The sequence below is a fragment of the Clupea harengus genome, chromosome 22 (assembly GCF_900700415.2).
Source record: "Clupea harengus chromosome 22, Ch_v2.0.2, whole genome shotgun sequence".
NCBI classification, from domain to species: domain Eukaryota; kingdom Metazoa; phylum Chordata; class Actinopteri; order Clupeiformes; family Clupeidae; genus Clupea; species Clupea harengus.
The window spans coordinates 5,065,458-5,085,007 of record NC_045173.1 but is presented as its reverse complement, the minus strand read 5'-3'; the positions used below and the strand labels follow the sequence as shown (position 1 = coordinate 5,085,007).

The 19,550-nt window shown below is 42.7% G+C and overlaps 1 protein-coding gene across 1 annotated transcript; it reads left to right on the top strand.

The window, feature by feature from the left end:
• Positions 1 to 8,519: 8,519 nt before the first annotated feature.
• Positions 8,520 to 19,537, top strand: LOC116218474 (ecto-ADP-ribosyltransferase 5-like; the record flags this gene model as incomplete). Its single annotated transcript, XM_031560318.2, has 3 exons — positions 8,520 to 8,892; positions 10,424 to 10,795; positions 19,530 to 19,537. Coding segments are annotated over 3 exons (753 nt in total), but the record flags the coding sequence as incomplete, so codon positions are not given.
• Between the last annotated feature and the right edge of the window lie 13 nt (positions 19,538 to 19,550).

Sequence of the window (19,550 nt, the reverse complement as noted above, 5' to 3'; positions counted from 1 at the left end):
TTTAATGCACCAGGAAGAGTTCTATTGCTCCATTGTTCTTGTAAATGCCATTGCTCAGTGTGAGACAGCATCCCCACAGTGGTTGTGTTTACTGGGATTTCTAAAGTAAACTTGAAATGCTGACCTGCTCATGACCTGCACACCTACTATAGCAGAATGTGGCCATTCTGGAACTGCAGATTGTTTGAATACCACCATCAATTGCTGATTTCCAACCTTGGGGAACCTCCATATGCAGGTGTATAGGTGCATACTATAACATCAGCCACGGTATACTGGTATAACATCAGCCATGGTATAAGGTGTTCAAAAGACACATATACTCAGTTAGGACTGCTAGGGCACTGAGTACATTACTTTAAATACAAAAAGTATTGTGGAAGAAAACAGAAGTTTTCAGCTATAGCGCTGTGAGGGACCGAGGCGGCCACCCCACGTTTTGGGATGTGGGCGTCTGGACTCGGTGGTCAAGTCAGGAAAAAGGGTGCAGGAGATGGTGGCTCTTATAAAAATAGATAATTATTTATTTACACAGGGTATTCTCTTCATCAACCCCAAAACATAACATAAATCAAGACAAACGCACTTAAAATGCTACAAATACTAGGTGAGCTAGGCCAACTCTATGCACATTTCAGGGGGAGGAATCATTTGTAGTTGCTCTTTGAGGGCCTCATTTACTAACAGGATTGCTTTCAGGCGTAAAATAGCGGGTAAAAACTTAAAACCGTATTTACAAAGGTGGCGCACTTTAGATTACCGCTGCTGGGAGGGTATAAGGAAAAGTGGGTGTTCGTCGCAAAGAGATGGGAGGAGATGCGTAAAGTGCGCCTAATTATGTATTGGTAACGAAACAAGAGGTGTTTCAGCATGACATATCAGCTGCTATTTTTTTTTTAAATGTTTATATTTGAAATATCATTTAATATAGGCATGTACAAAATTGTCCCACCAGCTAGCTGTTCGGCCACGCTTTACCCAGAATCGCCGCTCATTGTATGCTTTACTTTAAACCGTATTTTCACCCATAGTTCAAGCAAACTGAACGTCTGAAAATTTCAGTTGTCCCTGCCCTGTCCACGCTACAACTCCAGTTTTCAAATGTATCTGCCTAGGGCAGCATTTTTGAAAAGCATGGTTTTCAGTGTTGGAATGCGCCGTTTTAAAGTAAGGGGTGTCGTGTATTCCTACCAGACTATTTAACGGGATGCTATGGAGCCGTTAACCTGGCTATTAACTATCCTAGCTATCTCTAGCTTAGGGAACCATATTAACAGATTGCAGTTGCCTGTGTGTGATTAACTCATGCTAATATGTGTGAATATGAACTTGTGAACATAAACTCGTTAATATTAAGCTGCACAGGCACCCTGAGGGGTAACCATTGTCAAGTTCGCTTAATAATGCGCGTGAGACAGACTGTGTACTAAGGTTGACATGTTTAATCAGTTGCTCATTCCGTATCTGACCCCCGCACCCCACATTCACTCCCTCATCCTATTGGTCCCAAGCCTATCAACATACGGCTTCCTATTGGTTAAACATACATGTCAATCACTGTTATCAGTAACATTGAACAATACCACATCTTCCCTTTTAAGATAACAAAGAGTAAACTGTTGTTTCCATTAGATCATTCGAACCCTGTAAAGAAAACAATGTTAGGCACTTAAGTGAACATTGGAACTTGTATGAAACAAGTGCATTAATTAAACAACTGCTGTTCCCTGAATTCTCACGTTGTAACATAAAGTGTTTTAACTACACTTATTAGCTTCAACTAGCTTTCACATATCCATGAAACCATAACACAACAATAACTCAACATATATTTCAGAGATTTCTTTCACTTCATTTCAGTTCACAAGTTAAGCCTAGCAGGCTCAATGACGGCTCTCCCAGACCTAGTTCTGCGATTGGGAGTCTCTGCAGATAAGACTGGAGGTGTCACGGCAGGTGACATGGGAGCCTGCTCTGACATGTGCTGCTGTGGTGGTGTCCTCTCTTGTGTAGGCGTCTGTAGAGGTATCAGATGCAGGCGGTTGCGTCTCACCACCCCCTGAGGTAAATCCACCAGATAAGATCTTGGAGTAGAGTGGTTCCACAGTTCCAGACGTCTTAGCGTCGGTGACCCATACATGTTCTCCTGGTGACAAGACACTGAGCATTTTTGCACGGTGACGCCTGTTGTAGTGTGCAGCATCTGACATCCTCTTCTCCTTTTCCTTCTGAGCCAGTGCGCTGCCGTCAGGCAGTGTAGGGTCCAGATGAGAGGGAACAGTTGGCACCGTGGTGCGTAAACGTCGGCCCATGAGAAGCTGAGCCGGGCTGTATCCATTCTGAAGAGGAGTGGCTCTATAAGCGAGTAGAGCAAGGTAGGGGTCATCTGCCTTCTTCAGAAGGTTTTTCACGGTCTGGACCGCTCGTTCTGCTTCGCCGTTACTTTGCGGGAACCTCGGGCTGCTGGTGACATGTCTGAATCCATATGCAGCTGCAAACAAGGCGAAGGCCTGTCCAGAAAACTGAGGTCCGTTATCTGACATCATTACCTCCGGGATGCCATGGCGAGCGAAGATCGACTTTAGATGAGTGATGATGTCAGTGGACCTGGTGTGAGATAAGAATGCAATCTCAATATATCTCGAGAAGTAGTCTACGACAAGTAAGTACGTCTTACCTCCCAGTTCAAAGAGGTCCGCCCCCAACCTTTGCCATGCTCGGTCAGGGTGCTCTGAGGGCATGAGCGGCTCATTGTGATTGTGTCTCTCTTGTATGCATGTTCTGCATTTGAGTACCATGTCGTTTATCTGCTGACTGAGTCCCGGCCACCATACAGACTGGCGTGCACGTGCTTTACATTTCACAACACCTTGGTGTCCTTCATGCAGCTTGGCTAGCACATCGTTCCGCAGTGTTGCAGGTATTACCAGCCGTGAGTCTTTTAGTAGCAAACCGTCTTCCACTGTGAGTGTAGCTCGCTCTAGCCAGTAGTTTTTCAGCACTGATTCCTGTTTTACATGCGCTGGCCATCCTTCTCTGCACAGCATCATGACCCGTGAGCAGACACTGTCAGCTTTGAGCTGCTCTTTCAGATTGTCTATGTATGAGGGACTGGCAGGCAAATTTCCAATGATACAGTCCACATATATGTTTGTGCTCTCCATCAGTTCGTTTTCATCTGGGGACATGCTCGCTTTCACAGGTGAGCGTGAGAGTGTGTCTGCTGTCCAGAGTGACTTCCCTGGCACATGTATGATTGTGTATGAGTAGCGCATGAGCCTCATTCTGAAGCGCTGAATTCTTGGCGGCAGAAGATCGAGTGCTTGGGCTCCAAGTAGGCTGAGAAGAGGTTTATGGTCGGTCTCCAGGATGAAATGCTTTCCCAGGAGGAAATCCCGGAACCGTTCACAGGCCCATGTGAGGCCCAGAGCCTCCTTTTTAACTTGTGCATAGCGTTGTTCAGTTGGAGAGAGTGACCGCGATGCATAAGCCACAGGACACCATTCACCGTCCACCTTCTGGAGAATAACACCTCCCAAGCCATATGATGATGCATCGGCTGATACTTTAGTGTCTCTGTTTGGGTCATACATGGCCAGCACTGGAGGAGAAGCAAGTGCCTCCTTCAGCACCTTAAACGCCATTACCTGGTCAGTGTCCCACACCCAGCAGTTCTTTTTCGAGATGAGGTCACGGAGTGCTTTGTCTTTTTCAGCCAGCTGAGGAATTAATTTTCCGAGCTGGTTGACCATGCCGAGAAAACTCCTCATCTCACTCACATTTGTTGGCTCCTTCATCTCCGTGATGGCCTCCGTCTTCTTCGGATCGGGCCGGATGCCCGTGACTGAGATGATGTGGCCCAAAAAGGCCATCTCGCTCTTGGAGAGTTCACACTTTTCCACATTCAGGGTGATGCCTGCTTTCTCCACTCTTTGCAGCACAGCATGGAGTCGTGTGTCATGCTCGTCTTGGTCCAGTTGTGCTTCTTACATTTATCGTTGAAGTGCTTTAGATCCCTCATCCCCGTTGCAGTCCAGATTGTTTCAGTCCCAGGACTTTAGAACAACAGGCAGGGGAAACAAAAAAAACGCATCACTCACTGAACAACCAGCTAATCAGCTCCGGTTAGCATACAGGCTTGAGGAGAAGCTACGGGTGTACGTCCTCCCGCGGTCATGCTCTGCTGCTGCATTTTTAAATCCGGACGTTCGGGTCCCATGTCTTTCAGTCTCTTCTTATCGACATCTGATCGTCGATTGAAAGGTGTTTCACGAAGAGATACCACCGAGTTTTCAGTCGCCATACTCACAGAATCAAAGTCTCTGCTAGCTATGTTGCTCACGTAGATACGTGAGATTTATATGGGATGTGAGGGAATGATAAAGGTCTCTGATTCGCCAATAGTCCAGTCGCGTTGAAATAAGAAACGATGTCATTGGTTAGGGCGCAAAATTTTGCGTCCCAGGATCGAACTTCCACTTGCCAATGAAAAGCTGTCCTTGCTCAAATGTTTCAGAAAAGTATGAGAGCTCCCATTGACTTCCATTTGGCCGGCGCCCCTCCAGGGAGGAGGGGCTTATCTCAGTGATAACGAATGGCAATATATTATATTTGGTCACATTTAAGTGGTTGTTGACAGGGGCTTACGGTCTCCCACACACATTTAACGCGTTAACACAGTACATTTCTTGTTTTAATTGTTTGGTATATAATGTTTTATTTTTTATTTTTTTTTTATTTTTTTCATCTCAAAATTTTAGGAGGGGTGGCGCCCTTGCGCCCTGTATTGACGCACCGCCACTGGCTGGAGCTCTTCCTTGACTTTCCCCACCAGCGGCAGAGGAATTCTCCTAGGGGTTTTCAGTGAGAAAGGCACAGCATTTGGTTTTAGTTTTATGTGATATGCCCGTTTCACCTCACCTAGCCCACTGCACAGTCTAGGGTACGTCGACTTGAGAGTGTCCAAATCTATGCTGTCAACACGTTTGAGCAGGCCAAGGGCTGTAATGGCAGGAAATCCAAGCAAGGGTGTGCTCAGATGTTTGACCACATAAACCTTCTGCATGGTCTGTTTGACTCCACTCCTCAGCTGCAGTCTGACGAACCCTGACACATCCAGCGGAATCCGTCCCGGACCAAGCAAAGGTCTCTCTGCTATCTGAAGAACAGGCTGCTGTGTACCGGAAAATATTCTGTTCATATCAGTCTGTGACACAGCAGTGACATCCGCTCCGGTGTCGAGTTTGAACTTGATTGTGGTGTTCTTTATTCCTATGTTAGCGGTCCATACAGCTTTGTCGGACGTCACAGAGCCCAGGAAGAAACTTTCATCCTCCTCCTCCGTCTCAATACCGTCCACGTGTTCGCCTGCATGACAGACACGCTGAAAGTGACCTTTTTTCCCACATGAATGACACTTTGCATCGTTGGCAGGGCACTCATGTCTAGGGTGAGGTGGGCCACCACATTTGTAGCACTGGGAGTTATGTGGATGTCTACTCTGGCTGCTGAAGTGTGACTTTGCTCCATCACTTTTTTATTTGTTGAACTTAGGCTTCTCTCTTTGCTTTCTGCCTTCGAACACTCTGTCCACAGTGGCGGCATCCATCTGCACTACACTACTGGCATCACTCCTCAGTGTGTTTTGTTGCTTTTTTTATCTCCTCTGATTGTCTTGCCATGTTAATGGCTTTTTCCAGGTTTAAATCCTGATCCATTTGCATGCGTTCGGAGAGCCTTGCATCAGCCAGTCCCACTACAATCCTATCTCTGATTAGCTCATCGTGCAATGTCCCATAATTGCAGTGCTCTGCTAATGCATGTAGGGCAGTTACAAAAACGTCAACGTTTTCATTTGCCTCCTGCTTGCGCATGTTAAAACGAGCGCGCTCATATACAATGTTCTTTCTAACAATGAAGAAAGACTCAAACCCGTCTCTCACTTTTGAGTATACATGCTGGTCTGTAGCACTTAGTTTTAAGCCTCTCAAGACGTCATCTGCGTCATCTCCCATGCAGTATATCAAGGTATTCACCTGGTTGACTTCGGAGCTTGCAGACAGGTTACTTGCCTGACGGAATCTCTCAAACCTCCGAATCCATTTTGTCCAGTCGTTTTCGTTTGAAAAATCAAAGGGCTCCGGCGGTTGGATGTTAAACGTAGCGCTGGGAGTGTTAGCCGCCATGCCAAGGTTAGCTGCTTCCCGGTCCTGCTCGTTATCACTCATCTAACTTCACTGAACACTTCTTCCGAACTTTTACCTACGTCCCTACAGTAGTACAACTTTTATATGTCCTGTTTTAGCTACACAGCACTTCTGACACCATGTCAAGTTCGCTTAATAATGCGCGTGAGACAGACTGTGTACTAAGGTTGACATGTTTAATCAGTTGCTCATTCCGTATCTGACCCCCGCACCCCACATTCACTCCCTCATCCTATTGGTCCCAAGCCTATCAACATACGGCTTCCTATTGGTTAAACATACATGTCAATCAACTGTTATCAGTAACATTGAACAATACCACAACCATAGCAACCCAGAAACTCAATGTTCGCTGAAAAGTTTCATTTCCCAAAATCAGCTCACCAATAAAAGAGTCTTGAATTCAAAGTGATCGCAACTTTTAATGCGGACAGAAGGGCTAAACGGAGAAATATTTATGAGTTTCTATATTTACCTGGGTTAGTTTGCTGTAACCTCGTGAACCAAAAGCTCTAATTCTAATTTTAGCTCATCATCCATGGTGGAACACGCAGGCTCTTTCTTCCCTATTTTAGCGGAGCGCTAAATAACACTAATGGGCGGTGTTAGGGGCAGATGACGCGACGAGGGTTCTTGTTTGATAAATAGGATGCAAAATACCGTGCGCTATATGCGGTTTGGCAAAGGCGCTGATTGCGCTGCGGTCGCAATGTTAGTAAATGAGGCCCTGAGTGTTTAAACGGTATGTTTGAAATTCCACCAGAAGCTCTTTGTTCATCCCTTCATGAAGCTGCACAAAAGCTAAAGTATACTGAATAAAGCTAGAGGTAAGTTCATTGAGTAACAGGAGGTTTTCCACTGAATAACGCTAGGTAGCCCTCGGACACAAATGAAGATAAAAGGTGCAGAAATACAAACACAAACAACTTTCAGAAAAAGGGTGGAGTATGACTGACCAGATCTTGTAATTGCAAAAAGGTCAGGTCAGGAATTTAGCAGACCCTTTTATCCAAAGCAATGTTCAAACAACGGGATCACGATCGGGAATGGAACCCAGGTTTGCTAACCACTGCGACACAAGAAGCAGTAAGTATTGTCAGATAAGATTATTAGATGAAAAAAATCTAACAAACAAGAAACAAATAAACAACATACAATAAATAAACAATAAACAACAACCCTTCTTGATAGTTTAGCCAAGATGACATCACTGCCAAGATTACATCGCTGCCAAGATGACATCACTGCCATACTGAAATTGATACCAGTGGGACAGACGAGCAAGATCGCTCCATGAGAGACGTGAGACGAAACATCACCCCCAGCCATCAAACCATCCCACAGAGGGCGAGGGCCTTGCTCACAGACGGGCTGTATGAGATGTGAACATAAGGGTGTTCACAAAATTAAACATAGGGGCGTTCAGACCACAGCATGCAGTCAGTAACTTTGTGCTGCAACCATGCAATTAGACACCTTTTCATGAAGCATCAATGCATTCAGCTGTACAAATAATGTGACGTTAGTGTGTTTACGTAATTTTTGAGTTTATTTTTCCTGTATGTGTGTATTTGTTATATGATATATAATGTTATGTGATCGTATTTCTTCCTTTTTAATCTCTATTTTGTACACTATATTTGAGTAAAATAACAGTGGCGTATTTAAAGTCTTTTAAGCTCATTCTAGGACCTTGGTTGCAATAAAATGAGTATCATGAATCATGAATACGTTTATACATATTAGTATCACTATCTTCCATAAACTCAACATTTCATGCAGAGTATGGATTCTTTTTTAAACATTGTAATTGGTTGAGAATACACTGTGAGTGTGAGTACAGTGGAAATAAAATGTGGTCATTCTTTCCCCACCCCTCTGTGTGTGTGTGTGTCTGTCTGTCTGTCTGTCTGTCTGTCTGTCTGTCTGTCTGTCTGTGTGTCTGTTTCTGTCTGCTATGGTGATAAGAAGGTGGTACTCCTCCGTTTGAAGATTGTGTTCCGACATCCACTAGTTCTGTGCCTGTAAGTACATCTCATTTAACAACTTATAATAAGAAAACATGATCTATTTCTGGTTATTATTTATGTGTGGAGAGCACAGGTTATATTAAAGGAATTATTATTACTGCTGTTGTTGATGGTGGTGGTGACCTATACTTTAGATGTCTGAAATCCTAGTACATTGATGTCTGAAATGAAAAGCATTTTTGTCCATCTCTCTGACAACTTTAGGGACAAGATTGGCTACTGTTACAATGAGGGCCCATGTTCTGATAATGGTCATGGTGACTGCAGCAGTGGTATGTACTGAATTAGTTGGTTTTGGTGTGTCAGTGACTTTCAATTGCCATCAATTTTTTATTTTTATTTTTTATTTTTAAAGGGTTACAGAGTACGTTCTCCACTCAAGGCACTGCCCTTAGACATGGCACCCAACTCTGTTGATGATGCCTACTCTACCTGCACAAAGGAAATGTCTAAACGGGTTCTGTCCAAGTACCTAACCAATGAACTGAACTCAAATGCTGATTTCAAAAAAGCATGGAATTGGGCAAAGAAATACAACAAGCACAAAAATCCAGGAAATGGTCTGACCGAAAACCACGCAATCGCCATTCGAGTGTACACCAATGGTCACCCCAAGGTCTATGACAAGTTTAATGAAGCTGTGCACGTTGGCAAGGGTATTTAAAGACATCATTTTTTCATTTACGCAATATTGCCAAAATTAGAAAAGTCCTATCCCTCCAAGATGCAGAAAAACTAATCCACGCATTTATTACTTCCCGACTAGATTACTGCAATGCTCTCCTGTCCGGATGCAGCATCAACTCAATAAAGAGCCTCCAACTTATACAGAACGCTGCTGCCCATACACTCACCAGAACAAAAAAATATGAGCACATCTCACCTGTACTTGCCTCTCTGCATTGGCTCCCTGTCAAAAGTAGAATTGATTTCAAAGTACTCCTGCTAACATACAAAGCCCTAAATGACCTGGCTCCAAACTACCTTAAGGAACTAGTTGTCCCCTACTGCCCTCCAAGACCGCTGCGTTCCCAGAGTGCAGGCCTCCTTGTAATTCCAAGAATATCAAAAACCACAGTAGGAGGCAGAGCCTTTAGCTACCGAGCCCCCCTCCTCTGGAACAATCTCCCTGCCTCCATCCGAGATGCAGACACCCTACCTATATTCAAATCAAGACTAAAGACATTCCTCTTTAGTGCATCCTATAGCCACAAGTAATTGCGTCAACAAACCCATCACCTGCTGGGCCAGCCAGTCAGCAAGCATAACTAGACATAACTGAACACATAAGAAAAAAGAAAAAAAACGTATATCACTGGGCTACAGACAGCGTATGTTGTACCCTGCAACCCTAACAAAGCTTACGACTAAAATCTCCATATGTACCAAACCAAACTAATTGCTAAATGGCAGCATAACTAAACATAACTAATGCTAAACCAAACTTAATGCCAAACCAAACTAAATGCTAAATGCCAGCATAGCTAAACACATCTAAAACACATGCAATACCCCCCTAATCAACATAACTGGATTACAGACAGCGTATGTTGTACCGTGAAGGAGTGCGGAAGATCCCAGGTACAGCACACGGCGCGTATTGCGACTGTCACCAGCCAACTAAATACTAAATAAAATCCCCATACACCCAGCCAGGCAGCCTCTCTCATTGCACCCACCGCCACCGCACTGCCGTACACTTACTCTACCTCATACCCTATGCTAGCATTTATATACAATATATATTATTGCCACCATCGACATGTTTCTCTGTTCCTACTCCCCTTACCCCTGTAATAGTAACCCTATCAGCACAGTGTATATCCACTAAACTGGTCTTGTCTGTATCATGTATTTACCACTGGATGTGCATATATATTATGTACATCTACCAAATGCAGGCTATGTACAACACCTGTTGTTTCCCTTCCCCTTCTGCCACACAACCCTCCCCCCTTCCCCCCTTCCTATCTCCACCCGGCCGACCTCAAGCAGATGGGTTCCCCCTTATGTGCCGTGGTTCTGCTTAAGGTTCCTTCCTGACTAACAGGGAGTTTTTTCTTGCCCGTGTTGCCATTGTGCTTGCACTAAGGGGGTTTCAGGCTCTGGGCTCTGTAAAGCGCCTAGAGACAATTGTATTGTTATGGCGCTATATAAATAAAATTGAATTGAATTTAATTATTTACAAAACCGAATTCAACTACCATGCTCTTCATTTCCTGCTAACTGATGCCCTCAAGCACCTAAAAGAGAACCAGAAGAGGGGGAAGTGTCTGCCCACCTACCGCAGAACCGAACTGGACTCTCACACAAAAGTCAACCAGGAGATCCGATTCGGATACTTCACATCCACCTCTTTGAAAAAAGGTCTCACGCGTTTTGGCAAGAGGTCCTGCTTTGAAATCGAAACCTGTCATGGTGCAGCTCTGGAACCCTTCTCAAATTGGCCTGAAGAGGAAGCAGTACTGATCCCACCCTATGAGAAATTTAAAGTTAAGAACATTAGGAAGCATGAGAAAAAAGACTGGTGTGATGTAGTGTACATACTGAGCAGCACTGGTACCTGGAGTAATTTGGATTGTGCGCTAATTAAAGACCCTGTATTCACATTTGAAGAACAATGTAAGGTTAATGCTGACTGATTAGCCTCCTCATTCCTGGTGACCAGGTGACTTCTTATTTTAATATATAGAGCTTTGAGAATGCTATGCACGTTATCTTTTCATGCTAAGGATTTGTCTTTTAAGCCTCCAGAACGATACTTAAAAAAATTAACTGTCAATCATTTAAGAATAAATAAATAAAATACATTTTATGTCTCTCATTTTTCATTTGAAATTTGAATTTCTACAGGATATTTCTCTGAAAAAAATCCTTTCCGTTTTTTTTTGGGGGGGGGGGAGTCTGCATCTCTACAGCATGTGCTTTCTCTTTCAGTTATGGCAGACGTATGGCAGAGGTTTATTCTGACTATTATTGTTCGTAGAGGTAGTGCTTAAATAAAGCTTGCTTGAAGCTTGACGTCGAGCTCAGGGTTCCTCAGGCATTGATTTGAACTGAACAAGCCCTCTGCTCTGATGCCATGTCTAATGTTGTAAACACTTGTGCTGACGTGTCAAGCTGATACCACAGTTTCATGAAGGATCTTTGCTCATGTTTCTGTGATTACATGGTGATGGATGAACTTTAGCAGAAATACACTTTTTATGCCTACCTGCAGGGTTCCAGGGCTTTTGTCTCTGGTCTACAGTTAACTTCAAAATGGGATTCAGTGTCCTTGCTTTTGATTTACAATGTTGTCTTTCAAAACCCTCAGCAGGTTCATATCTCATTGTCTTTATTTGAGGCAATTAATATGTTCTGCTGCTGTTCTATTAAGAGCTAACATAGCAGTAACATAGGAGCTAACGTAGAAGACTGGAGTGATTAGTAGAAAGGCAGGTGCAATCACGAGTGGTCTTTCTCCTGACCCAACCGTAAGACACCACATTCAGAACTTTCTAATAAAGTGATGTCCAGGAGAGTTATATTTCCTGAGGAATAATGCCCTGCTGTGTGGAGCAAGATTACTTGAAAACCAGGATGAAGTCAGCTCATTCATTCAGTTGTTCATTCTTTCACCTCATTCAGTTGTTCAAGCAGACTTACTCTGAGGTTGAGAAAACTATCTCTCTCTCTCTCTCTCTCTCTTTCTTTCTCTCTGTGTATATATGTACAGTATATATACAGTGGGGAAAATAAGTATTTGAACCCCTGCCGATTTCGCAAGTTTGGCCACTTGCAAAGAAATGTGTGATCTATAATTGTAATGGTAGGTGTATTTTAACAGTGAGAAATAGAATATCAACAAACAAATCCAGAAAACTGCATTTTATAACATTTATGACTTTATTTGTATTTGATGCAGAAAATAAGTATTTGAACCCCCAAGCAAACAGCAATAATTCTGGCTCCCAATGACCAGTTATGTGGCCAAGAAGCACACAGATTAGTCCTCATTAGGCCTAACAAGGTACACCTGATTTCAACTGGTGACGTGTATAAAAGAAACCTGTCCAAAGAATCATACTTCACACCTTCAACCTCACCACCATGGGCAAGACCAAAGAGTTGACCAAGGACGTCAGAGATAAGATTGTAGACCTGCACAAGGCTGGAATGGGTTACAAAACCATCGGCAAGCAGCTTGGTGACAAGCAAACAAATATTGGTGCGATTATTCGTGAATGGAAGCAACACCAAACAACTGTCAATCGCTCTAGGTCTGGGGCTCCATGCAAGATATCCCCTCGTGCGGTATCGGTGATCAACCGTAAGGTGCAGAATAACCCCAGAACTACGCAGGGGGAGCTTGTGAATGATCTCAAGGCAGCTGGGACCACAGTCACCAAGAAAACCATTGGCAACACACTACGCCGTAATGGTTTGAAGTACTGCAGCACTCGCAAGGTCCCCCTGCTCAAGGAAACACATGTACAGGGCCGTCTGAAGTTTGCCAATGAACACTTAAATTATTCTAAGGAGGATTGGGAGACAGGATGTGGTCAGATGAGACCAAAATCAAGCTCTTTGGCATCAACTCGACTTGCCGCGTTTGGAGGGGGAAGAATGCTGAATATGACACCATCCCCACCGTCAAGCATGGAGGTGGAAACATTATGCTTTGGGGCTGTTTCTCTGCCAAGGGTACAGGACGACTCCACTGCATCGTGGGGACTATGGATGGGGCCATGTAACGTGGAATATTGGGCTTGAACCTCATTCCCTCATTCCCTCCCATTGAAAACGCAACCTTAAGGATTTGGAGAGGATCTGCAAAGAGGAGTGGACCAAAATCCCTCCTGAGATGTGTGTAAACCTGGTGACCAACTACAAGAAAAGTCTGTGCTTGCCAACAAGGGTTATTCCACCAAGTACTAAGTCATGTTTTGCTAGGGGTTCAAATACTTATTTTCTGCATCAAATGCAAATAAAGTCATAAATGTTATAAAATGCAGTTTTCTGGATTTTTTTGTTGATATTCTGTTTCTCACTGTTAAAATAGACCTACTATTACAATTATAGATCACACATTTCTTTGCAAGTGGCCAAACTTGCGAAATCGGCACTGGTTCAAATACTTATTTTCCCCACTGTATATACAGAGAGAGATCTATATATATATATATATATATATGAAATTAATTAGTTTCTCAGGTCCTGTGTAAAATGGAAAGCACCTGATGAGAAAAACAGTTAAGTTTGAATGACTCAAACATGTTGTATAAAAATACCAGCAAAACCAAAAGGCAATAGCAACGTCAATGAGGGTCCTTACAAGAATGAAATAGTCTGTCTTTGTGTTTGTGTTCATGTCAGCCACACGAGAAAGAGAGAGGAGTGGGAAAGAGAGAGAAAATAAGAACAAGGTCCTTAATTTCAGGGCAACTGAAGGGCAACTGGCAACAAGCAAAGCCACAATTAACTTAAGCTAAAATATATATATTTTTAATTAATACCGTTAGCAAGATCCTAAGCGCAAACATGGGTGGGTCAGCGCAATGCTCCCACACCATAGCTTTAGTTTATGCGTGACAGACTTTTCTCGTTGCTTTGCTAGTTGTCCTTCAATGAAATTAGGGCCCAAGACTAATAAGAGAGAGCAGAAGAGGGAGACTAAGTTATATCGGCCACTCTAATCTCCATTCTCATACATTTCCACAAACCAATCCAATGGTATTGCCCAGGACCTACAACAATGCCCTTTTCCCAGTTAATCCTTAATTGGTTGTCCGGAGCTGATTAGAACAGATGTCGTGGAGGTTGATACATTCAATAAATGTATACAGCTTTGGCAGGCACTTCAGACTGCAATTAAACTGTAATCAGACTGCTGCCCATGTTGTAAGGATCAGTTTAAGACTATACATGAATATGTTACAGATAGTTTTGTTAAGGTCTAAGTTTGTCAAAGTTTCATAGGTGTGACCTCACCAATGCGGGAACCACTAGTAGGTTAAGGCCCCGTTTAAACGCAGCCTGGATTGCCTGAATCCGGATTCATTTTTGGATCCGATCCTTTTTTTTATCGCGTATACACGGAGGAGTGTCAAGAAAAATTTGCGTCTACATGAATGCAGCGGATCGGATTGAATCATGGATGTTTCATGGTTTAAAATTGCTTCCATTGCTTCCATTTCAACAAATGTAGGCTTTGTCCTTCACGTACTGTACCTCTGAAGTAACGTTAACGCTAGCTAGTAGGCTACCAAGCAGCTACCGTTGTCTGCAGGTTCTGTTAGACTGTGTCTGAACAGGCAAAATCACCAATCGGCAGTCATGATCATTTTAAAGATATATTTGTATAAACATCAAATATTTTCAAAGAACATTTTCATACATGTCACATAGAAAGACTGAGGAAAACAGTGGAGCACAGCTATTCCCATCATTTTATTTGCCTGTGGTGTGGTGACCTTACTCTATTACGCGGTCACCACAGCACCCTCCTTTCTAATACCAGTGCAGCTTTTACTTCTTTTTTTATTATCTTCTTTTTAAATGTCAACATATTCTTCCAGGAACGTCCATACAAGAATGTGCATTGAATTAAAGCTGTCAGCAAGGTCTATTACTCCATCATCAGTTTTGATCAGGTTAAAAAAAGTCATTGGGCCTCATTCTCGAACATTTTCTGAAGTTTCTTCTGAAATATTTCTTACGGACTTCGGAAAACCAACGTAAGAAAAACATCTCCGCCAGATTCATGAACGCCTGAAAATGTGTTCTTACGCAGCAGAAGTGTTCTGAACTGTGCTCCCCCGGAAGAGGTTTCTTAAATTGAAAGCATGTTCTCGTGCACCTGGATTTGCATACATAAACGCCCCGCCAGCTCCTTATAAGGGCACGCAACCGTAGTGACGTGTGCAGTCGGAATTTACAGAATCCACGCGAAAGCATCTTGTAAGCGAGTCATGTCAAAGCGGAAAGCGAGCACCTGTCGAGTAAACGCAGATCTAACCGGTGCAGAGGTGGAGGTACTGTTGCAGGATGTAGATGTGTCCATTCTATTCCACAATGGCTATATCAACACGATTGAGTTAAGTGCTTATTTCTTTATTCACTTAAATTTGCAGTGTTCGTGTAGTCCTTTTATTTATTTTAGGACATCACGATGCCTCGTAGAATCATGACTATAAATGTGAAACGTAATTGTTAACGATACAAATATTCTCATATTTATTATTATTATAATTATTTAAATCCGAGGATGTCTGTAGAGTTGATGTGAACGCAATCACCAACGATTTCTCACAAATTCAGCCCTTAACACTTCTAACACGGAGCGGCCCAGTGGGATAGCTTGTGGTTTTTTGAGGAATCGCATTTGAGAAAACTCTGGCCGATTTACGACTGGTATTTCGCGTTCTGAAAGTCTTCTGAAGTTCAGAACAAATCCCAGATGAGAAAACTTTCATGAATGCCAAATTTGTTCCTAAATCCACCGGAAGTGTTCAACTGCGTTCGAGAATGAGGCCCATTTTCCCGACTCTGTCTTGAGGACAATGACACAAAATGTGCTGACCCAACTTCCCAAGCTTGCCGTGGGTGCCCTTTCCTATCTCAGTGGCCTGACGAACTTTGACAGTAGGCTAGGTCAGCTTTTCGAAAATGGCCTCAAAAAGACAACAGGAGTCAGGGGCAGACAAAAGAAAGATAAATAAACTGCGAGATGATGCCCGTGCATCACTTTCAGGTAAGTCCATGTGTAATCATTGTTAAATACGGGAAATGTGCTGCTAATTTAATGATTAGCCTATGCATACACCTCGAACTAGCTGACGTTATTACTAATGTTAGCACACTCAAATATGTTATATGTTAGGTGCAAGTAGGGTTGCCAACCGTCCCGAATTGTCCGGGACATCCCGAAATATTATGGGTGATTTTGATTTGTCCCGTCAGGGACAGCTCCAGTCCCGTATTCCAATCACAGCCTTTTTTATTTGTATCCGTGAAAAGAGAAAAATATAACAGTTAAGTGTAATCTGTGCCCTGGAGACAAGCGCCTCTCAACTGCACTTGACTCCACAAGCATTTGTTACGCCAACACGAACAGGTGAAACTTGTAGCGAGAGATCATCATGCCTCGAATGAAGGACAGACTGCCCCAACTCAAATAGAGTATCTTAAATCAAATTAAATTGGAAGCTTGCACATTGACTACTGGTTGTTTTCATATTTAATTTCAGCATTCTTTACACATAATGAACTGGTGTTAATATGTGTGAATATGAACTCATGAATATGAATTCGTTCATACGAAGTGTCACAGGCACCCATTATAATTGTAGAAGTTAAATCGAGGAGACTATAACATTAGCTGGATAACTAGCTATCATTTCATGCAAACGGAAATCTTCCATTTAAATCGTTTGTTATTAAAAGTTTCCTTAGCTAGCTAACCATAGCCTTAGCTAGATAACCATAGCAACCAGGAATTACAACTTTAGCTGCAAAGTTATGGATCTGGCAAGAGGTAAATAGCGCCCCCCCTTGACCCATCTAAAACAATGTTAAAACTATGGCCAGGCAGTGAACTGCAACCAGTCTGAGTTACATAGGACGTTGAGACAGAGGCCCTGTTCGAAATGGGTTAAAATGCTGATTAACGAATGACGTTCTGACTCTGATTCTGATCGGAGCGCGGGCCCCAAATTGGGCAGCCTTGGTCTAATGCTATTTCAAGAAAACAACATGAAATTTGAGAGAAACTTGTAATAATTGTCATGACTATTACTATGAACAATACATCCAAGCAAGTACAGTAGTGGTTTGCCAAAATTACACTGAAATTAATAGGTTTATGGTATGGCTAATGAAACCTTGCGATTTTCATTATTGTTGGTCAGCTGTTGGCGCGCGCGCACACCTGGAAGAAAGTGTCCCTCACTTGGGGTTGAGGAAGTTGTTCTTTTTCGTTTTAATAAAATGTTAAACTGGCAGAAACAAACTTTTTTTCTCGGGGGGGGGGGGGGGGGGGGGCATCATAAAGGACTTATGCTTAGGGCACCAAAATGGCTAGCAGCGGCACTGTGTGCGTGTGTGCATGCTTACCTGCAGATTGAGGGTGATGGCCATCACCTATAGTTGCATACACATCACCATCAATATCAAGAGTAGCATAAACTTTAGTAAGTTTGTCAATGCCTGAACGCACTAACTTCAGGACTCAACTGGTTGAGCCTTTTGTCTCTGGTCGTTTCAACCTTGACTGCAGCAAATGGAGAACTAAAAACAAAACTAAGAATAACTCTATCTAACATTATCTGAAAGAAATAGAAGTTGCTTGTCTCTCTCCATTCCCCATACAATGATCGCACATACAGACTTTTGCTTCATCATGTTGTTTCCAAGAGGCAATCCGCAATTAACCCAATAATTCCACCCAGGAACCTATAACTAAACAATAGTGTGGTTAGAAAATAAACAATTGCTTGATTCAGACAGGTAGGGGTAGGGTTGATTCAGACAGGTAGGGTTAGGGTTGATTCAGACAGGTAGGGTTAGGCTTGATTCAGACAGGTAGGGGTAGGGTTGATTCAGACAGGTAGGGGTAGGGTCAGGGACGTGCACAGGAATTTTGAAGGGCAGTTGCTCTCACTAACCACCGCCGCCACGCCCCCGTCCCCTGGACGCATATTTTGCCTATATCACTTGAAACTCTCACTAACCGCCGCCGTCATGCCCCCGTCCCCTGGACGCTTATTCCGCGATTATTTTATCTAGGCCTACATGAAGTTCTGCAACTGTAATACTATTTAAAAATATATATATGTAATCGGGTCATATTTTGAGGTTGTTGTATGTTTTCTAAGTGGTAATGGGACATGTCTCCTTTAAATGCCAGAAAACTACATTGCATCATGTTGTAGTTCCTGGGTTGGTATGTGGTGAATTCTGGGTATTAAGACTGGAGCGAGAACGCAGTGCATCAGAGAAGGTGGCTGGCGTGAGGGAGATTTGGTGGTACTTGGTTAATATTGCTGGTAAGTGGGACATTTGTCTTAAAATACTTTAATAACCATGCAATTGTATATATCATTGATTTATATGAATGGATGAGTTTGTTTGGGAAAGAATGTTTGTGGATTCTGGCAGCATGTGGATTAGCCCAGTCGCTCTGTCATTTGGGGATGTCGCTAAATTTAAGTTTACATTTGTGAAATACAATTCCGTTTTGGCTATAGAGTGAAAAGTATGAGGTGATGTAGTTAGTGTAGAAGTAGATGTATTTTGTAGGAAATTAAGTTGCGTACAGGGTGTATTAAAGTGAATTGTCATGTTTCACCTAGCAGACATATACCCATACTGGTATCCTGGGAGCACACGTGTGGGGAGGATAGAGATGTGTGCGTGTTAGGAACATGTAAGTGTTGGTGTCATTTCATTCGGACATACTGGTGTACATTTTGGTTTATGTATATTTTAGCTTCATGTATTTGATGTTAGTGGTATACTAATGATGTTTTTTGTATTTGTCTACTCTCAGTATCACCACTACCGTTTTGTATTGCTGAAACTTACTTTCATTTATTTTCTTATATGGCTAGTTGGGCTACAGAGTTGGGATAGGCTTAGCTTGTGTACATGTTAGGTTATCATATAAGATTTCTATTTGATGTAATTTTATTTTTGTACTTTTCTATACAAATCTTTTGTTTCTATATCTATCAGATAAAGAACCCTTACTCTTAATTTTGTTGGACTTTGTGTGTTTTTATTCCCCGCCAACATATATATTTCCTTCGGAGGGGCAACTTCAGTCGAGGAGGGGAAACGGGCAGTTGCCCGAGCAACCTTAGCCCCCTCCTGTGCACGTCCCTGGTTAGGGTTGTAATGCCTGCAGTATTTCTCAGATGTCTTTTGCCGTGTTTTTGTGAATCTGGTGACAAATACACACTTGATCTCTGATGCAATTATTTATTTACAAGGAAGGCCATTGCTGTGGACTTAATAATCTTTGTTGAAATGTGTAACAATATATTCTGTTCATCTCTGAATGTGTTGGCATGCATTGCGTTAGTTACCCTAGAATACTATGCTCTTAATGGTAATGTTAAGCAATTACATAGACTCAGTTTAGAATGCAGTCCTTGACTCCTGTTATAAAGCCTGATCAAGCATAAACCGCTATGACCAAAAAAAACACCCAATAAGCCGAAAACTAATATGTGAGTGCATGTGATTTCCTGTGCTGATGTACTTAGCTTCCCTTTTAATGGTTTTCTATGTTCCTTAAATTTGTCTTCAGGACACTGACCCTTCATGACCC